General features: G+C 56.4%; 1 protein-coding gene across 3 annotated transcripts in view; it reads right to left on the bottom strand.

The window, feature by feature from the left end:
* Myrf (myelin regulatory factor) overlaps nt 1–26,124 on the bottom strand; it is a 32,436-nt gene extending 6,312 nt beyond the window's left edge. Inside the window, exons 1-21 of one of the 3 annotated variants that reach the window (XM_052761700.1) lie at nt 25,964–26,124; nt 13,801–13,888; nt 13,432–13,695; nt 10,566–10,627; nt 9,474–9,753; nt 8,419–8,669; nt 8,220–8,343; nt 6,363–6,562; nt 4,981–5,053; nt 4,707–4,817; nt 4,251–4,341; nt 3,679–3,879; nt 3,354–3,465; nt 2,792–2,901; nt 1,993–2,153; nt 1,841–1,913; nt 1,489–1,577; nt 1,134–1,202; nt 687–767; nt 418–506; nt 148–327 (exon numbers count right to left, since the gene is read on the bottom strand). In XM_052761700.1, the coding sequence (XP_052617660.1) occupies nt 148–327; nt 418–506; nt 687–767; nt 1,134–1,202; nt 1,489–1,577; nt 1,841–1,913; nt 1,993–2,153; nt 2,792–2,901; nt 3,354–3,465; nt 3,679–3,879; nt 4,251–4,341; nt 4,707–4,817; nt 4,981–5,053; nt 6,363–6,562; nt 8,220–8,343; nt 8,419–8,669; nt 9,474–9,753; nt 10,566–10,627; nt 13,432–13,695; nt 13,801–13,888; nt 25,964–26,009 (2,755 nt within the window). In that variant the 5' untranslated portion in view covers nt 26,010–26,124. The remainder of the gene's footprint in view (nt 1–147; nt 328–417; nt 507–686; nt 768–1,133; nt 1,203–1,488; nt 1,578–1,840; nt 1,914–1,992; nt 2,154–2,791; nt 2,902–3,353; nt 3,466–3,678; nt 3,880–4,250; nt 4,342–4,706; nt 4,818–4,980; nt 5,054–6,362; nt 6,563–8,219; nt 8,344–8,418; nt 8,670–9,473; nt 9,754–10,565; nt 10,628–13,431; nt 13,696–13,800; nt 13,889–25,963) is intronic. The other 2 variants (XM_052761701.1, XM_052761702.1) reach the window with 2 other exon arrangements.
* Between the last annotated feature and the right edge of the window lie 828 nt (nt 26,125–26,952).

The following is a 26,952-nucleotide window of genomic DNA, read 5'->3' as shown; positions in this document are numbered from 1 at the left end:
ACCCTCTTGTGTTTTCTGGTTCCCATGGGGGTGACCCCCCCCTCCAATCCAGGAATCCCTCCCACTTTCCCTCTGGGGCCTTTCTCTGGATGCAAATAATACCAAACACCCCTGCCCACCCTGGTCCTGCCCCTAAAACATCCATACCTGAGTGATTGGGGCTGGGGCTGGGGCTGGGCCTGGGGCTTGGAGCAGGGGTAGCCATGGGTCCAAGGCTAGGATCTGTAACAGGACTGGAGGTGGGAATGGAGCAGCAGATGACGGGGCAGGGCTGGCTGGAGCACAGGTCCAAGGTACGGAGAGCTGGACCTGAGGCTGAATTGGTAACTGAGGAAGCCAGAAGCTCTATGAGCTGGAGGAGGACCCTGGAGCCCCACACCCAGCCACCTGCCCCACCTCATCCCTCCAGACACACACCCAGCAGCAAAGAGGGCTGTGTGCTTGGCATGCCGGTGGTCACAGAGGACTGTCGGAGCTGCGTGGTCCCAAAGCTCTGGCTGGACCTGCTAAGGAAGGGTAGGCTGAGCTCAGAGGCATTGGGAGAGCCCGAGGTCCGGGGGTAGGAGGGCTAGGAGTCCCAGAGAAGCAGGGGTGGGCAGGAGGTGGTGGAGAGGGAATGTGGAGCAGAAGCAGGAAGGAGGGTAGCAGGAGGCAGAGGAGGGAGGGGTGTTTGGTCAGACACATACCATGGGCACATGGCCTCACTCCCCCCAGGATGCTGGGGCCGGAGCAGGGCCAGGAGACAGGAAGTGGACACGGCAAGAGAGCTAAGAGACAATAGAGAGACCAGGAGGGAGACAGGCACAGGGGAGGAGAAAGAAAAGACACAGTCAGAGGTAGCCCCAGGAGCTGGGGCGTGACAGCGACAGACAGAGCCCAAGGTCCTGCTCTGGCCCTCCTTCCTGGCACTCCTTCTTCCTACAAGTGTTCTCCAGATGGACTGCCTGAAGGAGTACTGAGCAGGCCAGAGAGGGCCTGCAGAAAGCACCCACTATACAGGAGACCTCCCCTCCCACCCCAACAGGCTCTGGCAGACTATAAGCCTAAGGTTGGACCCCGTTAGAGAGAGATGCCTCTGACCCAGGCCACCCTCCATTAGTCCCACCTGGCCAGAGAGCTTAGTAGGGACATACCCATCAGCATCCACCAGGTCCTCTTCGGAGCGCAGGCTCAGCACATACAGTGTGGACATGGACACCACGCTGGGAGCCACAGAAAAGGGTCACTGTCTGAATGCAAGCCACCACCCAACACCGTCTCTCCATGGCAGACTCTGTGGTCTTCCCAGGTGATGCCTGCAAATAGCCCTTCCCAGACCCCAGGGGAGGAGACAGACTAGGCAGCCCACCTTCCCCAACCTCAGCTGCTTGATTCCCAGTCCGTGGTCCTCCCCAACTCCAGGGCCTGGACCCAGGCCCATCTGACCCACTGGGGTAGGCAGCTCTACTCTCCCTTCCAGCCCTCCCCAGAATCTAAGAGACAAGTCACCTGAAGGCCATGACCACCACCAGAGCAATGATAGTTCCCTGCAGGAAGCGCTGACTGATGCAGGCCTGGTCTGGGACCACTGGTGATGACTGGCGACCAAGGGGAGAGAACACAGCAGAAGATGGTGGACTTAGGAACCCTCCTTCCTGGCCCAGTCTCCCCACCACCATTCTTCACGGTCAAAGGGAAAGGGAGCAGGCAGGGCTAGAAGGGCCACAAGGTCAAGAGCGGAGAGGGGGAGGGGTTAGAGCTGGAGTTTGACGAGGTTGGAATGGTGCCAGCTGGAAAGGGGGAGGCCGTGGAGATAAGGAAGCCCTGGCCCTATGAGCCTCCCAACCCTGCACAGCCTCACCTTACTGGCCACCTTAGGGGGCCTCTTCTTGTGGGGGACACTCCCTGCCCGGCTAAACTGGCTCCCTGCATGGCTGCAGTAAGAGGACAAGGGGTCAGGATGCTTTCCAGAAGGAGGTCTCTCCTGCCCCCCAGCCCCGCCCGGTACCCTACCTGAAAGCGCCAGAGCTGCCCGTTGACTTGAGACTGTCAAGACGACGCAGTTTGGCCAGCTTGTGGCTCCAGCGCTCCAGCTCATCAATGCGCGTCTCCAGGTTGTCTGTCAGTTTGCATAACTCCTTCACAGCCCCCACATTCTCCATGAAGATTCGCTCCTGCCAGGCAGCAACAGCCTTGAGGACACCATCAGCAGCCCAAGAAGTCCCCAAGCTGCGGGCTGGATGGGGGGCAGGAGCAGAGTCCCCACTCTCCACAGCCAACAGAGGCCCTAGACACATCCCTGCCTGGAGGTGGCCTCTGCTCCAGCCAAGCCCTGGTTCACACAGCATGTCTTTTGCCCCCTGCCTAGGCTGAATATCTACCTGAACAGCCTTGCTCTCTCAAGCCAGAGCGCCAGCCCTTGGATCTGCTCCCTCAGGCAGGTAAAATGTGTCATCTGTCTGTTTCTGTGCACAAGGTTCATGACACTAAGTGCAGATATTCCCTTCATAATAAACCATACCTTCGAGTCTTGAGACAACTACGTGACACACTGAGCTATCCTCTTTTAATTGATGGGGCTCAATCAAATTGATGGGAATGCAACCTCAGTGGGATTCAACTTGCCCTGTACCAGACAGCCTCCAGGGGTTAACTTGTCCCTTCATCTTGAATACTGGCCCCCTTCCTGTGTGGTGGGGAGGGACTCTGGAGGTACTAGGAGGAAAGTTCTTCCTTCCTCCCTCTGCCAGCCAGTGCCCCCAGCTGGCTAGCCCCTCTGTCCCAGAGCTTCATCCAGTCCCCCATAACTGACCTTGTTCACTACCAGGAAGTTCTCTATGGTTTTCCCGTTGGCAAAGACTACATCTCCTGTGTCCTTCACAGCCTCAGGCAAGATCTCCTTCACTTCCTGTGCGATGACACCTGGGGACAAGCCAAGGGTGTGTTGTGTGACTGGGGGTCCTGCCCATAGCTGCTCGTAGCTTCCTGGAGAAGTACCTGAGAGTTGAGTTTTGAGGAGCCCTGGAGCAGGGGCTCCCTCAGACAAATGTTCACAGACTAGAAGTTCCCAGGCTCAGGATGTGAGATTTTGGGGGAAGGTAGGATCCTAGCGGTGTCTTAGGGGAAGGAGGTGGGGTCCTGAGAGGATGCAAAGTCTCTGTATGCTGTGTGACAAACATTTCAGGCCAGGTGACACTTAGGATGATGAGTCCAGGGGCAGGGATCCAAAGACGTGGGAGGCATGATAGTCCAGTAGCAGAGGGGTCAATATTTCAGAGGGTGGGACTCCAAAGATCAATGCAGGGGGTTCTGGGAACAGGTCCCAAGAGATAGGACAGACTGGTCAGAGCTTGAGGACACAGGCACATCTCTACCTGTCTCTGGTGCGGTGGCCTCAATGCCTGCGCTGGCAGCGAACTCAGGCTTGTATCTGTAGTGCACCAGCCGCATCCGCGAGATCCGCTTCAGCTGCTCAGTGGTGTCCACCTGCCAGGGGATAGAGCCAATGCTGAACCCTCCTCCCCTCCTCCAGAGCAGGCCTCAGGTACAGCTGGATGGCAGCCTGGGGGCTGCAGTGTGGAAGGGAGACTCTGGTACAGAGGTGCAGAGTCAGCCTCCCCACCCCTACCCTGGCATCCTTCCCACTGGTCCTACTCATCACCCACAGCACTGCCCCCTCACCCATGGCCTCAACCCTACCTCCTGTACATGCTCCTTGGCCCGCAAATCTGAAGGATGCATGAGAGATCCCATGACCTTGACATTGCCATGCACAACCAGTGCCTCGTCGGGCCGGTCTGTGTTGATGCCCACACGGCCATGGTGGAAGACGGTGTCTGGCAGCTGTGCCCGTTGCCACAGAACGTCACTGTCACTCTCAAACTGGCCTGGGTTAGAGGCCTACGGCAAGTTGGATCTGGATCAGTCTTGGAGTTAGGGGGAGCTTCAGGGCCCTGAGAAAAGGGGAAACCCCAGGAACACCCTTCCTAGTCAAGTCTCCTTGCCCCGCCACGTTCAATCAACTGCCCTGTTCATTGTGACAACATTGAGTCACTTGTGGGACCCAGGAGACTGCTAGGTGTGATCCACCTTCGTGCTTTACAGTGAAAAGGACCCTGCGGCCTAGATAGGGTCACGAAGCCCAAGGCCACACAACCAACCAGTGCCCACCAAGAGCTACACGTCAACCCAACCCCATCCCATAGTATTTTCTTGATGCCATTTCTTCCAGCTCAAGGGCGGTGTTGCCCCTGGGGGGAGATGACTCTCACCCGCACAATGATGCGCTCTGAGATCTGGGCTGCCAGTGTGTAGTTCTGGTTCTGCGCATGTGCCTGGAGGGCCACCACCAGCATGAAATACCTGGGATACACCGGGGACTCAGTAACACTCAGGGGTGCCCCTAGCCACCCTCCCTGGGCCAGGTGCCTGGGCACATAGCCTCACTCTGTCATCACACCCCGGGAGATGGAGTTATTCCAGTATCCCGGAGGAGAAACAGGAGCCTCCACTAGGGGGCAAAATTCCTCTCTGGGTCCACCACTAGGAGCCCCAGAACTGCTTTTGAACTCAAACGTCAGTCTTCAGAGCCTGAGTCCCTAAATCTGCCAAATATTTGAACCTCAGGTTCCCGTTGTGGACCCTGTCCCTGGCTGGCCCCATGGAGGCCCCTATTTGACCCGTTGCTCCGAAGGGAGAGGCTCATGCGGCCAGGCTGGCTTGCTCACCTCTGGTCAGGGTTGGGCTTGCCTTTCTTTCGCATGTTGTTGGCAGTGGTCTCACTGAAGTGGAGGCGCCCCACGGTCACCTTTGTGACCTGCTCAGGGGGAAGATTGACCCTGCAGAGGACGAGCAGATGCTCAGGGAGCAGAAAAGGAGGCTGCCAGGAGCCGTGCAGCAGAGCAACCGCAGGCAAAGAACACCGTGCGCGCCTGCCCGTCTCCCTGGCCAGGTCTAAGATGGGCCCTTCCCGGCACCACCCCCACAGGGCTGGACACTCACGTGACAGGGTTGAAGGGCCTCTTGCTTCTGTCCGACTGTGACTGCTCAATGTTGATAGACTGGTTCAGGGCCTCTAGCTGGAGAGGAACGGGCCCAGGGCACCTCAGGACAAGGTTCCCCTCCTGGTCTTTTCCTCCTTCATCCCTTCGCCCTGGTCTGCAGCAGAATTCTGCCTCCACTTCACTTTCTCACAAACTCAGGGGCCTCCCCATCCACACTCCACACTCCCAAGCCACTTCAATGACACACATTGCCTTCATGTCAGCTCACAGTTCATTACTTCCGCTGCTTCCGTATGGTGATGTATGGTCACCTCCATGATGTCAACACGTCACCGTGTCATCTGACTCCCTAACTTCTCCATGCACACCCATGTGTTTTCCAGTTAGTCTTATGACCCATACCCATACCTGCACACTCTTCTCGCCTGCAGCCAGCCCCCTCACACACACACACACACACACACACACACACACACACACACACACACACACACAGAGAGAGAGAGAGAGAGAGCGCATCTCAGTCACTCTCATATACCCATAGCCTCTCAGAAACAGTGGCTGAACCATGCCAACACGCCAGGCCCAGCCTGTGACAGAATCAGACACACCTTGTCTTGCCCCCAGGGAGCTCATGGGCTCCAGTAGCTGTGCTATGGAACCCCTCAGTCACAAAGGGCCTTGGGGGAGGTTTCCCAGAGGGGCAACAGGATGGCGTCTGCCAAGAGGAATGGGATAGGACTGGGATGGGACTTCAGGAGGGCATCTCAAGGAGTGCAAATGTGGGACCCAGCACACACGGGGATGGATTTCTAAGGCCCTGCGGGCACAGCTTAGAAGACAGTGGGAAGACTCTGGAGTCTTGGGAAGGAAGGGGTATACTGCAACCACATGTGTCATGGGGATTGGGGCCAGAGTAGAAGCTGATTGGATATTCAGACATGGGATGGGAATGGCTCAAGCCAAAGGAGAGGCCGAGGGGTAGAGGTAAGGGCTACTCCAGAGCCTCCAAACAGAGCCAAGTGTACAGCAAGCTGAGGTTAGGAGGGTCCCTAGATATCTGGCTTGAGTAGCCAGGACTCTGAGGTGGAGCAGGGGAGAGGGCAGGGAGTTTGGTTTGGTTCTGAGAGCTGAGGCATCCGTTAGAGGGCCAGAGGATGGGTCTTGGCTTGGAGGTGAAGCCTTGAGGTCTGGGGTGGGGAGGAAGGCAAGGCATAAGGGAGATGGTGAGGTCCGAGCAGGCCCACATCTAGGTGGCTGGCACTAGAAGAGGTGGAGGTGGAGGGCAGCCATGAGATACAGCTGTGGGGTGTCTCCTCATCACTTGTGTCTTGGAGCTCCCTGGTCCTGCTGCTCTCCCTTCCCAGCCAGACCCCAAACCTGCCTTCACTCCATGCAGCTTCAGGTAGAAGCAGTCCAGTGGCTTGAGGCCCTCTGGCGTCTTCACATACTTGGGCTCACCCAGCATGCCGATGTACACGGTCACCTGGAAGTGGTTCTTCTTCTGGCACACAAAAGCGTCGTCACCCACCGAAAAGTTGAAGCCCTTGTCGGCGTCCACCCGGTAGGTGAGCATAGGCCTAGAGGCGGGGAGGGGGACGGGGGCGGGACTCACCAGTAGTCCCCCAAGCTACATACGGAATAGTGCTTCCTCCTACAGGCCCTGTTCCAACGCCATTACTTATTCTGCATCCTCCAAGATCCCTCAAACCACCAAGGGGTCCAGTCTCATTCTTGCCTGGAAACTAAAGTCCCCAAGAGGAGCTGCACAGGTTTTTTTGTTATATGCCCGGGGCCACCCACTGTTCTATGCTGGGATGAAGGAAGCAAGCCAAGGCTCTAAAGGCCCACCAGAAGTGAGGGGACTCTAGAGGAAGGCCTTGACCACCCTTCAGCACACTTAACCATTTCCCACACATTGCCTTGAAACCCCCTCCCTTGTGGGAGATGGGATGAGAGGGGCCGCATCTGCAGAGTTTCACGGTGTCTGACAGCTGGTTGCCATGGAAACGGTGGAACCAGGAGCCAGCTCTGCCTTGGGCCCACCCCGACCCACCCTGGCCCACCCCCTTGCTCAAGGCCCCCAGTGCCCTCATTCTGACTCCCACAACTGCCCCAGAGAGGGGAGTACTTCTGGTTTCTGACCTCCCCCTCAGGAACAACTGAAACTTGCCATCTGTCACTGAGCCAGTGTCTGGAGCCTTTAGGGCACCTCCAGGGGCAGTAAAGAGAGCACTTATTGACTTAGGACTTGACTCATCCTCCCCTGAGGTACCCCGCTGGACACCCACAGAAAGCTGGACCGGGAGAATGCCTCTCCACTCATGAGCAAGTTCCAAGGGAGGGCCTGGGCTCACCCTCTCTTCCCTTACAGGGCTCACCCATCTGTCTGACCTAAGAAAATACCAGAAAGTACCTGGGCCACACTGGGGATCTCTGCTGCTAGCTCTCTGGCCTTGGGGCCTAGATGGGGAGATAGCAAAGTGCCTAAGGAGTACGGAAATGTGAATAGAGGGATTTCTCTCCAGGCCATAGGGACCAGATCCCATAAACACCATCTAGATCACTTCAGTGGCCATCACAACTGGGCATCGCACCCCACCCAGCCCTGGGAGCTACAGGATAGAAATCCCACAGCTCAGGACACTCAATCCAGGAAGCCTGTCTCAGCCCCAGTCATCTAGCTCGTGCTTGGCTAAGTCGGAAGTACATTGCGGGGCGTCATCCTCTGACGCACCCACTGGCCTTTTAGGGGAGGAAGGAGGGTGGTCCCCACTGGGCTCTTGGCCTGGGGCCTGGGAAGCTAGATCCATGTGGTGTTGAGGAAGAAACAGGAACGCCCTGGGCAGCTGCACCCCCAGCCTCCCCTTCCCCTCCTCCCTCCGCAAGGAGGGGGCTGCTGTCTGTAAGGGACCAGCTTATGCGAAGCCTCTTGCTACCTTCCGGGAATGTGGGAGGAGAACCTGGAGGAGGGGCCAGGAGGCATGCCTCCGCCCACTTCTTCCTGACTTGGCTCCCATGGCCCCTCCCTGGTAGATACCACCACCTTTAGAGAGACCTGGGCTGACCAGAGGCCCTGAAGCCTGAGCCCTGGGCCGAATTCTTTCCTGAGCTTGTTGGTTCTTCTGTCAAATGTGATTCTTTAATACCCAGAGCACTCAGAGGCCCTGACTTAGGACCTCAGCGGGGTCCTAAGCTGTTCCAAGACAAGGTGGCTAGGTGGCACGGGTCACTCACAGCTCCTTGTAGTTGGCGTCATACAGGGTTGCCCACTTGTTCTGCTGATGCGGCTGCCACTTGATGGACTGGTAATTGGGGTCCAGGTAGGAGCCACTGAGGCTATCACTGTCCTGCAGGAGGCCTGGAGGGAGATACTAGGTCAGATCTAAGCCCAGGGCTCCCACTCCCCAGCTGCAATGGCCAGTCAGTCCCCTACCTGGGGAGGGTGCACCTGGTGGGTGCCAAGGTGGAGTCTGGACTCGGGCAATGCTGAGGGGCAAGGAGCTGGTGCCAGGTGAGAGTGGGCCCTGGGGAGGCCATGGTGGGGATGGAGCTCTGGCGGGGTGTGGGGGCAGGGCTGTCACAGTCCCAGGTTCCTGCTTGATCATTCCGTTCAACATTTGGGCATTGAGGGTGTTGGGGGGCGATTCGGAGTGCTTCCTCTTCTTTGAGGGGTGTGGAGGGAGCCTGGGAAGCAAAGGTGAGTGCCATGGGGGCCGGCTCTCTCTCCCTGAGTCTTCTCCTGTGCAGTGCCCACCGCTCTCCCCTAGGCACCATTTCAGCAGGCAATGCCCAGCCAGGAAGATACTTCCTACAGGAAGCCCTCAGGTACCTTCTCAGTACTCTAGCCTGTCACTCAGTGTTCCTATTCTCTGTCTTTGCTACAGTCTTACCCCTACCCTGATGGAATCCAGGAGGGCGGGGGTCTGTGCCTCCACAGAGTATCTGTATCACACAGAGCACCCTACAATTGTCACTCTCAGAAACCTGAGGATAAGCCGGGGGGTGGGGTGGGGGGGGACGGCAGCGCTCATCTTTAATCCCAGCACTAGGGAGGCAGAGACAGGGGGATCTCTGTGAGTTTGACGCCAGCCTGGTCTACAGAGCGAGATCCAGGACAGGCACCAAAACTACACAGAGAAACCCTGTCTTGAAAAAACCAAAAAAAAAGAAAAGAAAAGAAACCTGAGGATTTCAGTAAGTGGGCAAAAAGGCATTGGGGTCTGGATTAAGAATTCAGTTCTAGTTTCAAGTCTTGGCTCTGCCTTTTCCTAGTCCATGACCTGGGAAAAAACTATTTTCTTTTCTTAGAACCTCAGTTTACCCATCTGTGAATGGGGTAGCTGTCACTAATCAGCTGTGGCCATAGGCCCTCCAGGCATCGCTCCTGTAGGGCCTCTGTTTTTCCCTAGGGTAACCCTGTCTCCCCTGCTCTCGATGCCCTGGCTCCCACCCCACCTTCCTGCCAAGGAGGCTCTAACCAAGCCTTACTCAGCTCCGTGCTGCTGCAGCAGCTGGTGTAGCACCTGAGTCTGCTGGGTGTGGTGGAGTTCGGGGGGCACCAGACCCGGCCCCATGGCAGCATAGGGGGGTACAGGGGGCTCAGCCTTCATGTAGAGGTCCCGCTGAATGACAGGGTAGTGAGGTGGGGGTGGCGGGGGTGGTGGGGGGCCTGGCAAGTGGGCTGGAGGCGGGGGCGGGTGCTCCAGTCGGGAAGGAACTCCCACGTGGCACAGAGTCTCCGGGGTTATGGTGCGCAGAAGATGGGGGTCTGAGAAAGAGAGGGGAATAGGAGTCAGAGACCCACCTCACCCATTCTCCCTAGGCACGATCTCTTGCTTCCGTGCCCTCCTGAGCCATGCCAGAGGCTGGGTGGGGAGACTGGAAAGCCAGCTACTAGAGTTTGGACAGAGGAGCCACCCCGGACTCTGTGCCGGGGTGGCTCCTCATCCTAGCCAGCTCTCTCCCCTAGGCTGTCCAGGCCAAGCCCCTCTGGAGATCCCCAGTCTCTAACTCCTTTGAAGCCTGAAGAAAGAGTCTCCGGGAGACCCCAGCCCAGTCCCCCCCCAGCCTCCGCCTCCCCCCCACCCCGGCCGCCCCACTCCGGTTCCAGGGGCCAGCCCCCCCAGCCTGAGGGGGCTGCAGCTCCCTTTGTTCCTCAGGAAGCATTCCAGGGATGTTTTGGTAGGATAAACAGAACTCTTGACCCCTCTTCAGTCTGCCCGTGATCATTCTACTCTTGGCCACATGGGGGCCCACTGTGCCCCTCAGCGCCCTGGAAAGGTGGGCCCAGCAGCAGCCTTCCTCAGCTGTCCACTTACCGCCAAAGGGCGCGTCCATGATGGCGCAGGGGGCCAGACGGTGGCATCACCAGCGGGGACACTTGCTCTGAGGCAGGACCAGGCTCCCCACCCGCCCATGGGGGAACAATAGCCAGCGCCGAGGAGTATTTGACCAGCGATAATCTGGCCCGTTGGGCAGCCGCTGGCCCCCTCCCTCCCTCCTCCCTCTTTCCTTGATAAGGCTGCACCAACCACTTGCCCAAACCCAGAGGGGGAGGGTGGCGCTGCCCGCTGGACTCACCATTCACCTGCTGAGGGGAGTAGGCCTCAGAGCCTGAGTCTGGGGGCGAGTCTGGCAGTGTGCTGCAGGGGGCCGGAGGAGGGAGACTGTTGGGCCAGCAGTTGAACCCCCAGACCCAACCAACCCTCAAGCCTGGCAGCTCCTCTGGTGGGCAGGGTTGCAAATCCCCCCCCCCCCCCATCTTCGCCAGAGACTGAGGCCATTGAGATCTCCTCACAGATACCCTAGGGTATCTCTGTTCAACTACCCTAAAGCCCTGGAAGGATCCATGGCTTAACTGTGGGTGAAGGACTTTGGGATCCTGCCCTGGATCTCCAAACCTAATAATGGTTATCTGTGGCTCAGTGGCCAGGTCTCTCTCTGATGGTGGTACAGGGATTGAAGGATCCCCCTCCTCTGAACGAGGGGACAAGCCTCCACCTCCCTTCAGCACCCACTGAAGCCTCCAGCTTCCTGGAAATCCTTGGACCTGGGGGCCGGGTCTGAGGTGGTTCAGTGGGTCACCAGGAGTTGCCTTGCCATAGGCAGGTGTGAGCCAGGGTGTGAACTGGGCAGGGAGCCAGCTTTTCTGGGCCTAGGCTTTTTTTTTTTTTTTTCCTTGCAAGTTTTATTTTATCAGTGGTTCAGGCAAAAGAACAAACGCAAGCCCAGAGGTCAACATGTCCTGTGCAAACCGTGTCCTCGCCCAGAGAGAGGGAGACTGCAGCTGCCCAGGGATCCGACTTTGGTTTTGGTCATCTCTCATCTCCACATCTGGAGAGACTCCCCTCCACCATGCTCAGGGACCACCGGAAAGGCTTCAGGGGCTGACTGAAGAGTCTTACTGCATCCCTGGACATCCCATGCCCGCTTCTCCCCCCGGCCCCCGCCGCCGCCCCCCACTTGTGGAGGCCTCATTACATCTCTGAAATCAGTTCAAGAATAAAGATCCTGAATCTGATGCAGTCATGTACCCCAAGTTACTCAGGAGGCTTGAGAACAGAGGATCAGAAGTTCAAGGCCTGCCAGGGCTACAGAGTTAGTTTAAGGCCAACTTGGACAACTTAGTGAGACTCTGTCTCAAAAAGTGAAAAAGGGGGCCCAGGATGTAGCTCAGTGGTTGAGCACTTGCCTAGCATGCATGAAGAGCTCCTGAGTTCAGACCTCAAATAAAAAAAGTGGACCCCAAAACAACGGTCCTAAGGATAACATGGGACAGTAGGCAGGGTAGGGCCTCAGTTCATGTGCTGACCCAGCTCTACCCCAAGTCCACCTCCCATCTGGCCCCTGTACCTCCTAACAGTGTCTCTCACACCCTCTGGTCCCTGACATCAAATGTTCCGGCTCACATAAGCCTGTGTTCTTTCATATTCTCACTTGTTATTTCCTGTTTGGTGGTGTATTCTTTTATTTTTACAGTGCTGGAGAGGGAATCCAGGGCCTTGCACACACCAGAAAGTACTCTACCACTGGGCAGCACCCTCCGTCCTGTGGTATATCGATGCCTCTCTCACCACCCATTATGGGGCACATGTCTGTCTTGTTTATTGCTTAGAACAAAGCCTGGACCAGGATGCCATGTGACTCTGAACAAGCCCTGCAGGGGCCACTTGAGCTGGTTCAGGGGAAGGCCAAGGAGCTCACTTGTGCCTGCTAAACCCTAGCCCTCTCCCCTCCACATCAGGCAGCTTAGACTTAGAGACATCCTCAAGCAACTAAGGTTTGTCCCTGGCACTGTGTGCCTGGCCTCCACTACAGTCACCCTAAGCCAGGTCCTCAGGAGTCTCTGTTGACAATGTGTCAAATATATCGACCCAGTACTTCCTCCTTCCTCTCTGCTTTCCTCCGCTTAGTTTCCACCATGAATGTGGGGCTCGTGTTAAAGGCGAGGAAACCCAGCCTCTGGCAGAGGTCATGGGTCACCAAGCCCAGAAGCTGACGAATGGGAGGACTGGGCTGGTGCCAGGCTGCTGGACAGTGCATCATCTATGCCCCCTGTAGCCTTCTACCGAAAGACAAGACCTCTGCCCTGCTTCACTGAGGTCTGTGGAGAGCCTGGTGGACATGTCCCCTTGAGTATGCTCTGTCTGGAGCAGAGGTTCTCAACTTGCGGGTCATGACCCCTGGGGGGGGGTGTCAAATGACCCTTTCACAGGGGTCGCATATCAGATGTCCTGCATATCAGATATTTACATTACAATTCATAACAGTAACAAAATCACAGTTGTGAAGTAGCAATGAAAACAATTTTATGGTTGGGGGTCACCACAACATGAGGAGCTGTATTAAAGGGTCATAGCATTAGGAAGGTTGAGAACCACAGGATCTGGAGGCTGGCTGGGCCATAGCTGCAGGTGGTCAAAGCCAGGCACAGGGTGAGACCTGGGTCAGGACATCAGTGCAGTCAGTCATAGAGAGATGGGGAAGGCTGGCAGAGCCAAGTTCCCCTCAGGATGCAATTGATCTTGCCTCCACAAGGTAAGAGGCCACTCACTGGTAACTCTCGGGGACACAGAAAATGTCAGCTAAATGCTCCATAGGTCGATGGGGCATGGGAGCGTGCTTGGGTGCCCTGTGGGTGAGCATATGTATGTTTGGGTTCCTGTGAGTGTTGACTGGGGTCCTGGGTCTTTCCGATTCTGTTCCAACATTGCTTTGAGATATTTCTAGCACTACCATCCATCCTCAGTGTTCTCAGAACCCTGGTGGCTGTTCATGGCCTCAGAAAAAAGCACATAAGTCTCCTAATGCCACCCCTATTGGAACCTACCCATAGGGAGCCTGTTATTTAAACCCTACCCACTGTGAGTTCACAGGCCAGCATCTGCCCGACAGTGGCCGCTGTGCCCCTGTATCCTGTCCCCACCCACTCCCTGCCCCCACTCACCCTGGGGCATAGGGAGGCTTGGGCTCTGCCTTGATGGGAGGCCCAGAGCCCCCCAGGAAGGGCTTGGGGGCGGTGCCCATGCCGTTGTTGTTGTTGCAGTTGAGTGGGGTGCCGTAGGTCGGGGGTGGGAGGGGGCCATGGCGCCCGGGGGATGGTCCACTCCCAGGGGGGCTCAGGTGGTGGAGCCCGCTGGAGCCAGGAATGGCTGGTGGCCCGTGGGGGAAGGAGGCTGTGCTGGCTGGTGCAGAGATGTCAGGGAAGCAGCTGTGGGGAAGGGAGGAGGCTCAGCCCCCAGGTCCCCAGGCCTGAGGGGAAGTTCCATCCCCTCCCGCAGGGAACTGCCCAGAGGTCTCAGCTGAGGTGACTCACAGATCAGAGGCATCCTCCTTGCCAATGTACTCCTCCAGGATACTGGTGTCTATATTGGAGGGCTCCAGGGCACCGCTGATGTCATGGCCTGAAAAGCAGAGGCAGCTGGATTTGAGACAGCTCCCTGAAGACCCTAGGCCTAGGGCCCACCAGTCCTCCTCAGACTAGGCTCTCTGAAACATATGACCCAGCTACTCTCTATGCACGGTCTTTCACTGTCCACCCCTGAGGCCCCTCCAAAAATAACGCCTGCCCACAACCCTTAAGGATTTCCCAGATCAACAGCCCAATGTGTAGGGTTGGGGACATAGAAGTCACTCTTGTCCTTCCACATCCTTTCTCTGGCTATATGACAGGACCATCTCCCTCCCTCTCATCTAAACCTCTATCTTACAGAGTGCTCTGAGGAGCAAGCAAGACCCTATCACCCCAGTGGCTCAGACTGAGAATGATTTTCCTGCCCTGTACTTCCAGGAGACCCAGCCTTGAGCATGTGGAGGCATGAGGTCTGGCTGGGCAAAACACACACCCTGGGGCCCAGGAACTCAAGGACCCACGGCACCCCAGACCCCAGCTTCAGGGAGAGTTGGAGACCAAGATCAGTAGTGCCATCGAGGCCCGTCTCTGGTGGCTAGGCCCACTACCTCGATGTTGGGAGTGGGGAGCACAGCCCGACTCTCCAGAGGAGACAGGATGAGAGAGGCACAGTCTGTCCTGGCCTCACACAGGGAGGGGCAGCGGCCAGAGCTCTGCTCCTCTGCCCTCCACCTGCTTGCCTGCCTGCTCTCCTCCCCTGGCCTCGGCCCTACAAAGGAGAAGGACAAAGAAATGCAGTCCAGGGCTCCTGGGCATGGCAAGGAAGGAGAGGGGGTGGTGATGGCCTTTCCTCTCCCAGGGTCACCTTGTGGGGCGAGGAGGGGGGCAGCCAAAGGGAGGAGTGATAAGGGGGCTGACGTGAGAGATGCGTCAACCTCGATAACAGTGGACACCCCACCCACACCGAAGATTCGGGCTGGCCAGCTCCACTGAGGCAGCAACGACCCTCTAGAGCAGTGGTTCTCAACCTGTGGACTGCAACCCGAGGGGGTTGAATGACCCTTTCCCAGGGGCTGCATATCAGATACCCTGCATATCAGATATTTACACTACGATTCATAACAGTAGAAAAATTACAGTTATGAAGTAGCAACAAAAAAACTTTATGGTCGGGGGTCACCACAACACGAGGAGCTGTATTAAAGGGTCGCAGCGTTAGGAAAGTTGTGAACCACTGCTCTAGAGCCTCAAGTCCTGGGTTGGCATCTTGAGTTCCTCCTCTGGGGAGTCCTGGGAACAGGGCTCAGGCTGGTCAGGACAAACCCCACCCAACTCAGCCTGCTGTGTGACCTAAAGGAGGTCATGCTCTCTTTGGGCCTTGGTAGCCTTAGGAAAATGGGGAGTGAACAGCTGTTTCCTTGGAGCAATTGTGGTAACTGTAAAGCTGTAACGATATGGATCATAAAGTGCAGTACACACAGTGGGAGCCCGGCAAATGGAGGGGGAGCTGTCTTCACCTCCTGAACCCAGCACCCTAGGGTCTCTGAGCCCCCAGCCCAGGCCCCTCCCTGGCCCCAGCTGGCATTTGAAGAATGCTGAGCCCCGCTTAGGTGATTAATGAATTAATGAGCATGAGTGGCTAAGCCTTCCTAGGAGTCACACGCTGCCTGCGACAGGCCAGGGCCTCTTACTGACCCCCACCCAGGCTCACCCTGGCTGTGAACAGAGGGCACCCACCCACCATGCCTAGCTAGTGCCGACCATGCCCTGTGGGGCTGCACACGGCCAGGCTGTCTGCCCAAGCTCCGACTCCACCTCACTCATTTCTGGTAGCCACAGCTCCCAATAACTGAGTGCCTACTGTGTGCCACATTCATCACCAAGTTTACTAGAGCTGAGGCATTCTGCCAACTTCATAGGTACGGTGTCACTAAATCCTAGCAACCCCTCGGAACAATGAGGGAAGTGGCACTGTTGGCCATGGCAGCTCATTATGAAGTGCCCACCAGTCCTGAACTCACACTGTGCTGATGACAATGAGGGAGACTCACACTCTCTGGTCCGGCACTATTCAAGTACTTACACACTCATTTTACCCCTCAGTCACGCCCATGAACTTGGTGTTACTACCTCCATCTCCATTGTTCAGAAAAATCACTCCTCACCCCCAAAGCCACACGGCAAAATGAGCCAATCTGACCCCAGGGAGAAAGGTGTAGCTGATGTTTTTGTGTCTTCTCCCAGCCTGGTCCCTGCCCCATAGCATTGCTGAAGGATCTCTGAAGAAGGGAGGAGAGCCTAGAGCCCCACCCCCACTCTGCCCCAGCTGCTGAAGCTGCAGGTTTTTGAGACTGAACTTGGCACCTTGGGTGAGTGATGGGCTGACGCGGTCATGGGCTGCTGTTTATAACCATCCTAGCCCCTCCTCCTGGGCCCCTCCTTCCCTGGCCAGGAGCACTCCTAATCGCCCCTAATCCTCCTGTCCACCTCCCTCAGGGGGATGGGGGCCTCAGGCCCAGGCATCCTGGGAGACCCTAACAAGAACCAGATGTGGCTAGGGGAGGAGGGACCCTTTCGTGCCAGGGTCCGGGAGGACCGAGGTGGGAGGAGGAGGCTGATGGCAGAGTGAGGTGGGTCTTGGGCTCTGGAGGGGGAGAAGCTGAGGCTTCCTGAGGCATGCAGGATCCCCCTACTTCCTTCTCCCCACACTGCCCAGACACCGTGCAAGGGTCCCAGTCTAGCTAGTAATCAACAGATCTCTATTGTCATAGAGGCTTGTGGAAGCCTGGGGATCTTGAGGCTGGAACAGGGCCCCCCAAGGGCCCAGGAGAGGACACAATCCTCAAGGTACACTCTAGGAGTGCTGTCCTACTCTCAAGAGAATCAAGGAACACTGGATCCCAATGAGGAGCACCCGTAGGGCTGGAGACTTGAGACAGGACTCATGCCCCCTCCAATCCTCAAGACCACCTGGAAAGTGAGCACTGCCCTGCCACAGGCCACCCAAGGTCCCACATCCAGAAAGTGGTACCCCAATGTCACCAGTCAGTATCCGTCCTCCCCCCACTCAAAACCTGCCAACAAATTTGCCCAGCAAATGATAAACCCAGAACCCCTCGGCTGTCCAAAGCCTGGCACTGGCTGCCCTCCTCTTGCCCCTCAGCCTCCTCCTCTGTGCCACTCTCTAGAGCCCAGCTCCTGCTTCCTTCCTGTCAGGGACAAACACACCACCCACAGGCCTTTGCATATGCTCTTGTCTCCACCAGAGAAAGCCAACTCCCGTTCCTTTGTAGGTTTTTATTGTCCAAAATCCCAGCCCAAGTGGCCTCCGCGACTCTTCTGTTTGCCCCTCTTCTCTCTCCTTTCCTGTCAGGCTGTCTACCTGCTCCCCCAGGTGGCTCACACCGCCCCGGAGAAGGGGAGTGAGTGCCCACAATCTGACTTCCACATTCCAAAGAACATCTCTCCCATGAGGCCGCTGTCCTCTATTGTACAGGGGAAGAGACTGAGGCCAAGAGTGAATGTCTTGCCTATAGTTCCAGGGCAGGAACTAGGCTATGGCTCCTGTGTGTCTCTGCAAGGTAAGAATCCCAGTATACAGCCGGGCGGTGGTGATGCTTGCCTTTAATCCCAACACTTGGGAGGCAGAGGCAGGTAGATCTCTGTAAGTTCAAGGCTAGCCTGGTCTATAGAGCGAGTTCCAGGACAGCCAGGGCTACACAGAGAAACCCCGCCTCGAAAAACCAAATTCCCCTTCCCCCTAAGAAGGAACCCCAGTATACAGCAGGCAAGACTAATAGTCACAGAATGAATGAATGAACCAGATGATGAGCCAGGGACTAGAGGTGGTCTTCCCAGGCCTGGAGACCTTGGACAGGCCATGTAGGACCTGGAGGCCAGGGTTAGACAGGGCCTCTCCATGTTCCACATTGTCCTGCAGAGCCTCCACACTGATTAGGCCCTTTATTACCTGCTTGAAACAAGAGCCAGACCCAGATGCCATTTCTTCCCAGGCAGGCCAGGGTCCAGGCTGTGGGAAAATAGCCTTTCTCCTTTTCTCCTCCTCCTTTTAAGACTGCTCATCTAGGCACAAGGGAACCAGGACACCCAAGCCAGGTGCAGGAGGCGAGCAGGCAGGGGCCCAGGTGCTCCCTCCACCCTGGACCCTCCCTGTCCCTCTTCTCATGCCTCCCCCCACCAGCTGTGGCTGCTGGCTGAGTCTTGGCCATTGTCCTGGGGGGTGGGGAGGGTGGGGACACAACACAGTGGGAGTCTTGTGCCCTGCCTACCCCCTCCCCTGCCCCGTCAATGGAACACTTGTCAATTCATGCCTCAAACATGGCGGAAATCCCGTCAGCCACGTGGCCATGGGCAGGGTGGGCTGATCTGAACTCAGGGTAGCCAGGGCACTGACTGAGTGTCAACCTCAGGTGTCTGAATCTGAGGGTGCCCTGACTCCAGCAGTGGCTCTGGTCAGATGCTTCCTACCTTGGTATCCTTGTGGTTTTGAGAGGCCTGGCTATCAGCGTGGACCTCAGCTTAGCTGCAGAGTGACTTCCTGACCCCTCTGAGCCTCTGCATCCTTCTCTACCACTTCATCAAGTGTACACGGGTGGTCAGGCACCCCAGAAAGCTATCCTTCAGTCAACATAGCCGCTCTGTTCTCACTGTCCCTACTCCGTTCCTGCTTCTGTGTAGTTCAGCTTTACTGGTGCCTTTGAACTTTCCCGCACCTTTGCGTTTCTGAGAGCCCCTAAGTCCCTCCAGGTATGTGACCAGTACTATACTGCTTCTCCAGCACACCCCAGCAGGGATGCCTTCTGTGCCTTCCTCCCAGCCTGCCCAGGCAGTCGCTCCCCAGCCACCTAGCTGCGGAGGACCCCCGTGCCATGGCCCGTCTCCCAATGTGAACTGAGCTTCAAGCTCCAACACAGAGGCAAGGCACAGTGGGTTGTCACAATCCTTGGACCTGGACTTTCTATCTCCATTACTACCCAGAACTTCTTGCCGGCTCGGATCAAGCTTCCAGTTGAGACCGGAGCCTTCTCCATCAAATGCCTGCAGCTCGGGTACTTGGTTGCAAAAGCAGCTCATTGCACTGATGCATCCGATTTTCAGTCAGTTCTGGCCCAGCAGCCACACCTGACAGCAATGCAGTTCTAGTCCTAGCAAATCCTTAAGCCTACATCATGGCTGTTGGCATTCCCCACACCTCCCCACCAGAGAGAAGGGGCACCATAGCCTGCCTGCAGCGATGTTTGCTCCTCAGCACCAAATAACTGGGTGTGATGGAACATGCCTGTAAATCGAACACTCAGAAGTAGAGGCAAGAGAATCATAAGTTCAGGGTCATGCTCAGGTACACACTAAGTTCAAGCCTGAGCTACATGAGACCCTATATCAAAGAAGGAGGGCTGGCTGGGTTAACTTGTCAATTGACTTTGTCCCTTAGAACGTCAAATGCATGTGGCAGGGGGCATGTGTTTGTTTCGTCTCTGAAGCGAGGCACTGTGAGGGCTTGAAGAAACCTTCCTGAACAAAGGAAGGGGTCCATGGAGAACATGCAGGTGTGTGCTGCAGATCTCTTCTTGGAGTTGTACCCCTAGGGCATGCTGGTGTGTTAACACAAATCAACAGGAGTACTTGATGAACAGCCAAGTTCTCCATGCTGCAAGATCCTCCCACGGTCTGTGTGGCAGGTCCACCCTGGTTCTTGTGAAAAAGGTTCAAAGGTACTGGGTGGGGCTCTCTTTGCCCCTGGAGTTAGAGCCTTGGGCCCCCAAAGTGAAGTGCAAGTCTCTGGGAACAGCGTGGGTTTCCCCAGAACTGACTACAGATTGGCCGGCTTCAGGAGCATCTTGGTGCTGAGTTCAGACTGTGTTATTCTGAGCATAAGGTGATGGCTGTGTGGGAACTGGGGGATGATGTAGCTGTAGCCCAGGGGTAGCTGAGATTCTGACTCTCCTGGAAGAGCCGAGTCCCTGATGGCAGGCCGGGGCTGGGGCGGGGGCACTTCTCTTTCTGGTACAGAATTGGGAGGGAACCCAGGCAACTGTGGCTTGGACTTAAGGACTCGGTGGGATGGTTTGTGCTCTGTGCATGCCAGATAAGCATTCTACCAGCTGAGCTACATCCTCCAGACTTTTCATTGCAGTTTCATGGGTGCCAGGCAGTAATGAGAAAGCCCGTGAGGCCCAAGCCTGTTGGTCCAAGTTTACATTTCCACATACCTCCAAGGCATGCCTCAAGTGCAGCATGCACACAAAGAAGCCTGGCCTACAGCAGGCCCCACTACCACGCTCCCAAGACAGTTTCATATTCCTGGGTCAGGGTCCCCCAGCACAAGCTTCTTCCATTTTCTTTGCTCCTATCCGCTCCTCACATCCAAAGTCAGACCCTTCCCCCAGCTGCAGCTGGAGTCAGGTAGGACTGAGCAAATCCACGTCACCGGCCCAAGTCCTCCAGAACCATCCTCATTCGGTGGGTGGTTTAGAGGCCACAAACCCTGCATAGAGGCAAAGGGAAGGCAGGACACCAGGGACAAGGACAGGTCAAGCATCCTATAAGCCAGCAGGGGCTCTGGAGTCAACTGTGTCCCACCCAGGCGCTTTCCTCTTCTGCCCCCCCTCACTTTTCTCACCCCCCCTCTCACCTGGGTACTCTCTGGGTCTCCCTGCTCACTCTCTGTAGCCTTGACCATGTGAGTGAGGGCCGTGTGGTCCAGGAAGGCTGAATGGACATCATCTATCATGGTCAGGCCCCTCAGTATGCAATGAGATCCCCTTCCCTACCTACCCTAGGAGAGCTCCGACTGTGGTCCAGAATCCCATTCCTGTTTCTGCGGCTACCCTGTGTGAGCATGGCACCTCACCTTCAGCCATGGAAGAGGCACCTCACCTTCCTCTTGGAAAAGGGGTCTTACAAACTATCCCCCTGCTGTGTTGAGGTCTGCATGAAGAACATCTTCAGAGCACTCTAGCCCAAACTCCCCACAGGCAGAGATCAAGTTCCTCTCTGTTCCACAGAACAGGTTCCTCATCTCCGAGACTGAGGAGGAGACACGCTTGGTCCTGTCACTCCAGACAACGCAAAGCCAGGCCTATCACAGTACAGTTGCCTGCACGCAGAATCCGCTCAGCAGATTACGACCGCCCTCCTCTTGGAGTAAGGTTCTCAGAGAGGGTGAAGGTCTCCCTCAAAGCACATAGCACCAGCTGTAAAACCTGAACCCAAGTCTAAGGCATCAACCTACTGCCTGAGTGGGTCAACCAACCTGCGGATGGGCACACGCCGTCTATCCCAGGCCACACAAAGGGGCTGTGGGAGCCCATGGGATGTTAGTTAAATAGGGCTGCTATACAGTCGTCAGGGCACTATCCCCGGCCCTTCCCAGGCACTGTCTTACACAACCCCATAGGAGCTCTGGGAGGTGACCACTGACTAGTCCAGCTGTGCTGCCTTCTGACAGCTGAGACAATAGAGCCTAGCCAGCGGTGGTGACAAACCCAAGAGGAGAGTCATATGGATAACAGGGCTAGCTGCAGCCCCCACTGCCCACTAGTGAGTACCCAAAATCCTTGCATCCACTGTCCCTGTCCCTGATCAATGGGCCACCCACACCCAGTGGGAATGGCTGGCGACCTTGAGCTGGGAGAGGAGCCATGCCAACTGAGGGAAACTGAGGTGCGGAGGAGTGCCTGAGGCCTAGGCCATGAGGAGGAGGAAGGGAAGGCAGGCTGCCTACTCAGGGCGGGGCCACCCCGGTTAATAATCCAGTTAATGATTTCTGCTTTGTCCTTATCAGGGAGGGCAAAGTCCAAAGGCAACAGCCAATCAGCAGCCTAGCTTGGTGGTTACCCAGTAGCCTCTGCTGCCAGGGCCCCCAGAGATGTAACCCTTTGGGAGCTGTCTGGGCAGGTCTCCCAGGGACATGCCATTCTACCCAGAGTGGTCTGTCCCCAAACAGCCTTCTTGGCTCTGCCTAAGACCTCAAGGGGTACTCTGCCGAGCACCTCCAGACTGAGGAAAGGCCTAGAATCAAGGGGCTGGTAACCAACTCTCCTGACTCCTGATATGACCCCAGCCACTCCCAGAGAGTGGCTTTCCATGACACATCCCCACCCAAGGCTCCTGTTACATATAGAGGATCGATTGATCATGGTCTTTATTGGCAGGGAGCACTTCCTGCCTGCCCTGTGTTGTGTGTCTCTGTGTTAGGTGTGGGGATAGAGGGATGAGTCAGACCCCCTCTATTATCTCTCCCCTCCTACCTGGCTCAGGGCCTGAAGGGTGGGCCCAGACATCAGCTCACTACAGACTGGGGCTGGGACATTAAGTCTTGAGTAGGGCTGGGGGTGGGCTCCGGGGGGCCCAGGAGGCCTCTTGTCTCTTCCCCAGGAAATAGAATCTGAGGGATTAAGGAAAGCTGGCATCTGGTGTCTCCCTACCCACCTGCTTCTGGGTGTATCACCAATGACAGATGACACAGGCCATAGAGCCACCCCCATCTCACAGCCCAGATAGCAGATGCTGGGTGATATCGTCCCTCCTGAGTTACCAGGTAGCCTCCACCTGAGATTCCTGCCCTCTGGAGAGGATGCAAGGATGTTGTCCCACTTGGTTGCCCTTTCCACAAGGCTTTGCTGGCTGAGGAAAAAGCTGGGGACTAAAGTCAGCCTAGACTACCCAGCTAACCTTGCCTCTCAGAATCTCAGTTTTGGCCCGTGGGAAATGGGTTCATTCTGGCTCTCCCTCCGTCCCTCTGCCCACCCAGGACTCTGCAGTCTACATTGTTCATCCCATCGGAGGCCACGAGTGTGTGTTTGTTGGATGTCTAAAAATGATCCCATTAGAAGCTCCTACTCTGGTCCAACCGACTTACCCTAGCAAGAAAACAAGCCAGAGAGGAGAGCATCAGTTCAGGCTCACCTTGGGGTTCAGAAAAGGTGAGACTCAGGCCTCCTCCTCCAGCCCTGGAGGCTCCAGAGGCCAGCACCGGCCACTTTCAGTGGCCTGTTCAAAATCTGCTGGAGACCCAATTCCCTTCAGTATTCAAACCACCCCACCCCCACCATAAAACTGATCTGGGGACACTAGCTAGGCAACTTGAGTCCCTCTAACATCAGCACCAACACTGCCTCCACCCAGAACCTTCTCTTCATACTAAAGTGTCCCTCCTTCCCAGGATTGGGACAGAAGGTTCACAAGAGCAGAGGTTACCATGGAGCCCTCTGCCACTGACTCCTATGTTCCAGGGGAGGAAAAAGATCCCAGAGATGTCAAAGGCTCTGCCTAGGGTCACACAGCTCTTAGTGACCCAGCATGAATCAGCCCTTAGAGGTCTTCTTGGTCAAGTCTTTTGAACATGGTCCTACTCCATCCCTGACCTGGCTCTGAGATGTCAGGGCCCCCACCAATCAGGTGAAGAGAAATGCCGCATCCCCTATACCCAGTTACCTGCTGGGAGCCAATGCATCCTGCCCGGAGGGTCCACTCTCTACAGGCCTTGTGCCCTCCACTCTGAACTGCTGGTGCCTATCTCCAGGGGATTAACTGGGCAGTCACGGGGACCCAGCTGTACCAGCCTCGAGGGGGACGCTCTGTCCCAGCCTCCCACCAAAGGCCTAAAGCGCCTTAGCCCCCAGTCTTACTACCTGCCCAGAGCAGGGCAGGATATGCCCCTATGTGCTGAGCCAGTGGGAGCCACGGCAGGAGAAGGGACTCTTCGAGACTGCCCCTTCAGCAAGGGCTGTCTGTCTCCCAGCCCAGAACCCAAACCGTGGAGATCTCTGCCCACTATCCAGAGGGAATGACTGAGGCCATGTGGGAATCTGGATGAGGACTCAAGGGTCCTCCATTTGAGTGTGAGAGCACACACACACTGTCACCAGGAGCTGAAAATGACACATCAGCATCCATAAAACAAGGCTTTACACTTCCTCGATGGGTCTCACTCACACTGTGAGCACACCACAGCTCTGTGCTTGCTCCCTCAGGCCCCTTCACCTCACAATGAGAACCTCCATCTCACCACCCAATGCATTCCCTGCCAAAGCCTTCCCCTCTCAGACAGCCATAGAGGACTTGAACCAGGTGCCCACCCACCCTGCCCCATTCCCAGGCTCTGGGAGACTTCTGAAGCCTAGCCCTCCTGAGCAGGCCCCACACCCCGCCTGCTCCCCACAGACATTCTTGAGTCTCCTCTTATCTCTCTGGAGGGAGCAGCACAGCCTCCCTGCCAGGCGGCCGCATGGCTAAGCTGTGGCGTCAGCCTCCCACCCCCCTCCCCAGTCCAGGAGGGAAAGTTTGGCTCAGAAGTGAGGAGCCCAGGCCAATTAGGCCCGCCCCTGTGCCCAGAGCCCAGGTGGGGGTAGGGTGGGGGAGGAAGCTTAGGGATACCTTCAGGTCATTAGAGCACCAAACAGGCACAAGACACTCCCAATCAGTACCTGTGCCCCACAAGGACCACTGACTTCTCCCCTCTCCCAAGGTCTTTACTCCTCATAAGGTCCCTGAGCAGTCCTAACCTATGCACAACGTCGGGAAGAGAGGTCCTGGGGTTGAGGGGTGCTGTCTAGCACCGTCAAATGGCCCAGCTGCCTCAGTGACTGATCGCTGAATCTAGTCCAAGCCTGAAGTTTTGGGACCTCTTAGGACTTGTTCTGCGTGGGTGTTCAGAATCATGAAGTGAGGATGGCTGAGACTTGGGCTGTCCTTTCCTGGGCTGCTCAGGAAGTAGGAGTGGGCAAAAAAATCCATTCTGTGCTTCTCCAAGTCACAGAGAGGGAAACAGAGGCAGAGAAAGGTCTCTTGCCCTGGGGAAATCTCTCCAGAACTAGGCACTGGGCTTTAAGCTTGGGTCTTGATTTCCATCTCACAACTCACAGTTCCAGCCTGGTACTTCCAGAGCAGCAGGTTCTGCTCATGGAAGGTTCTTTCCATACTTAGGAGCAGGATGTTAGCTTAGGGGCTAGCAAGAGGGTAGGGCTGGACTAGGCTCCCAGTGTAGTGGGGATAGATACAAAAGGGGCTCAAGAGCCTGGTCCCATACTCCAGCGAGGGTCTGAGAAACCCAGCAGGCTGGGAGATGTCAGCCTGCACCTCCCCTCCCCCTCCCCCACCAGTCCCTTCCCTCCTGAACCCAGCTCTCAGGGGGGAGGGGCAGTCCTGGAAGAGGGTCAGGAGCTGCTCAGGAAAAGCCCAGGCGGTATTTAGACTAGAAACAGACTCTAAAATGCAGGGATGAGGAAAAAATATAGTGGGGCGTGCATCGATTCCCCTGGAGAAGGGTCTTTTCAGGTCAAGGTGAGGGGGACCAGGTCACTCCTGGTGTGGGGGAAACGCAACTCCTGTGTCAGGTGTGAGGGACCCAGCCCTGAGGAGCCTCATAGGGCTGGTGGGGTGCCATTTACGGCACCGTGAAGGTCTCTAAGAGCAGAGGTAGCTGGTGGCAGAGATGCCAGCTTCAAGGGGGTTCCATCTCTAGGAAAGCACACTAAAGAGAGGGCCTTGCCCCAGGCAGGGAAGCATAGCTGCTTAAAGGAGAATTTCAGTCTTAGGGGAGGAAGCAGCATTGCCCAAGACAGGTGACAGTCTCAAAGGGCATCACAGTCTCCAGGAGTGTCTCAACCTCCAGGAAGCAGTCAGGAGGTCCCAGCTTCTAGGAGGTAGGCTAGGCTCTGAGGTCCCAGTCTTAAGGGCTATGGGAAGTCCAGAATAGACAGAGTGGGAGCCTGGCATGGATGGAGTAGCAGGGAAGCGGATACAGGATCCCCAGTCTGGAGAAGTGTGCTGAGGATTGAAGTGTCACCATTTAGGGGGACTGCAGGACCCGAAAGGCTCCAAGGAGGGCTTAGCACAGAAGGTAACCCATCCCCAATGAAGCTAAGTGTTGAAGGTGGACGGGAAGCCCAAGTCCAACGGGCATGGGCAGACACCTCCTGGAGACTACCAATCTCGAAGTCATTCACTTCGCTCTTGCCGGTCTGGAGTAGAGTCCCTGCCCAAAGGAGGCTTTCTGGGGGTCCTTGCATGGTGGTAACCCCATGGGAGTCCTGTCCTCAGGGAGATCGGCTGGCATACCCCACCGTAAGAGGCTGGTCGCCCAGCCATCCCCGCAGTCTCTCACCTTCGAAGAAGCGCTGCAGCGCTTCGGTCTCGTCCACCACCTCCATGGCCCGCCTGCCCGGCGCGTGCGCTCCGGCCGCAGCCCCGCTACAGCCTGGCCCGGGGGCGCGGCATCGCCGGCGCGGCCCGCGCGACAGTCCCGGCTGGGCTCCCGCTCCAGTCCCACCAGGCTCGCCTCACGCTCGCTACCCGCAGCCCTATCCCGGACTCCGCCTGCCCCGCGCCCCGCCCGCCGCCCGCAGCGCCCTCTGGCGGTAGGCTCGAGCCGCAATCTCAGGTAGCAGGATGCCACTCGCCTGCAAGGGGCGCTCGACGCGTAACCCTCGCCTTGAAGTCGTTGGAACTTGATGCAGGCATCAGCCGCTTTTCACTCTCTCCTTGGATGGATAAGGAGATTGTGAATCTAAGATTTTTCAGAAACAGATTTCAGATATGGCTCCTATTCTTTTTGGTTACCCACCTTATCCCAGTGAGAGCACCGTGCATGCACCAAAGAAATGTTTGTAATGTTCTAGGCTAGCACAGAGCACTCTACAGGTGTGTTACCTCAGTTAATCTGGGCAGGTCTTTTACCAACGAGGAACTTCCCCCCCACACACACCATACACACACACACACACACACACACACACACACACACACACACCCGGAGACGAGGTCTCACTCTTGGTGTTATGGAACTCACTATCTGCCTTCTGCCTCTCGAATGTTGGGATTAAAGGCGTTCACCACTATACGCGGCTGGAAGGAACTATTATAACTTTCATTTACAGATGAGGACACTGAGGCTTAATGATACTCCCATCTAAGGAAGTGCTTCTATATAGAACTTTCTGGATCGATGGAAATACTCTAGGTGCTGTCATTAGCCACAGTGGCAGCTGAACGCCTGAAATGCGGCACTGGTGATTGAGCACCTGACTTTTCGGTTTGATTTTATTTTAATTTGAGCTTAATTAGTCACGTGGGATCATGGTGGCATTGGACAGT

Source organism: Peromyscus californicus, unplaced genomic scaffold (genome assembly GCF_007827085.1).
Source record: "Peromyscus californicus insignis strain IS unplaced genomic scaffold, ASM782708v3 Scaffold_4__1_contigs__length_199733344, whole genome shotgun sequence".
NCBI lineage: Eukaryota > Metazoa > Chordata > Mammalia > Rodentia > Cricetidae > Peromyscus > Peromyscus californicus.
This window is presented reverse-complemented; position numbering and strand designations above follow the sequence as displayed.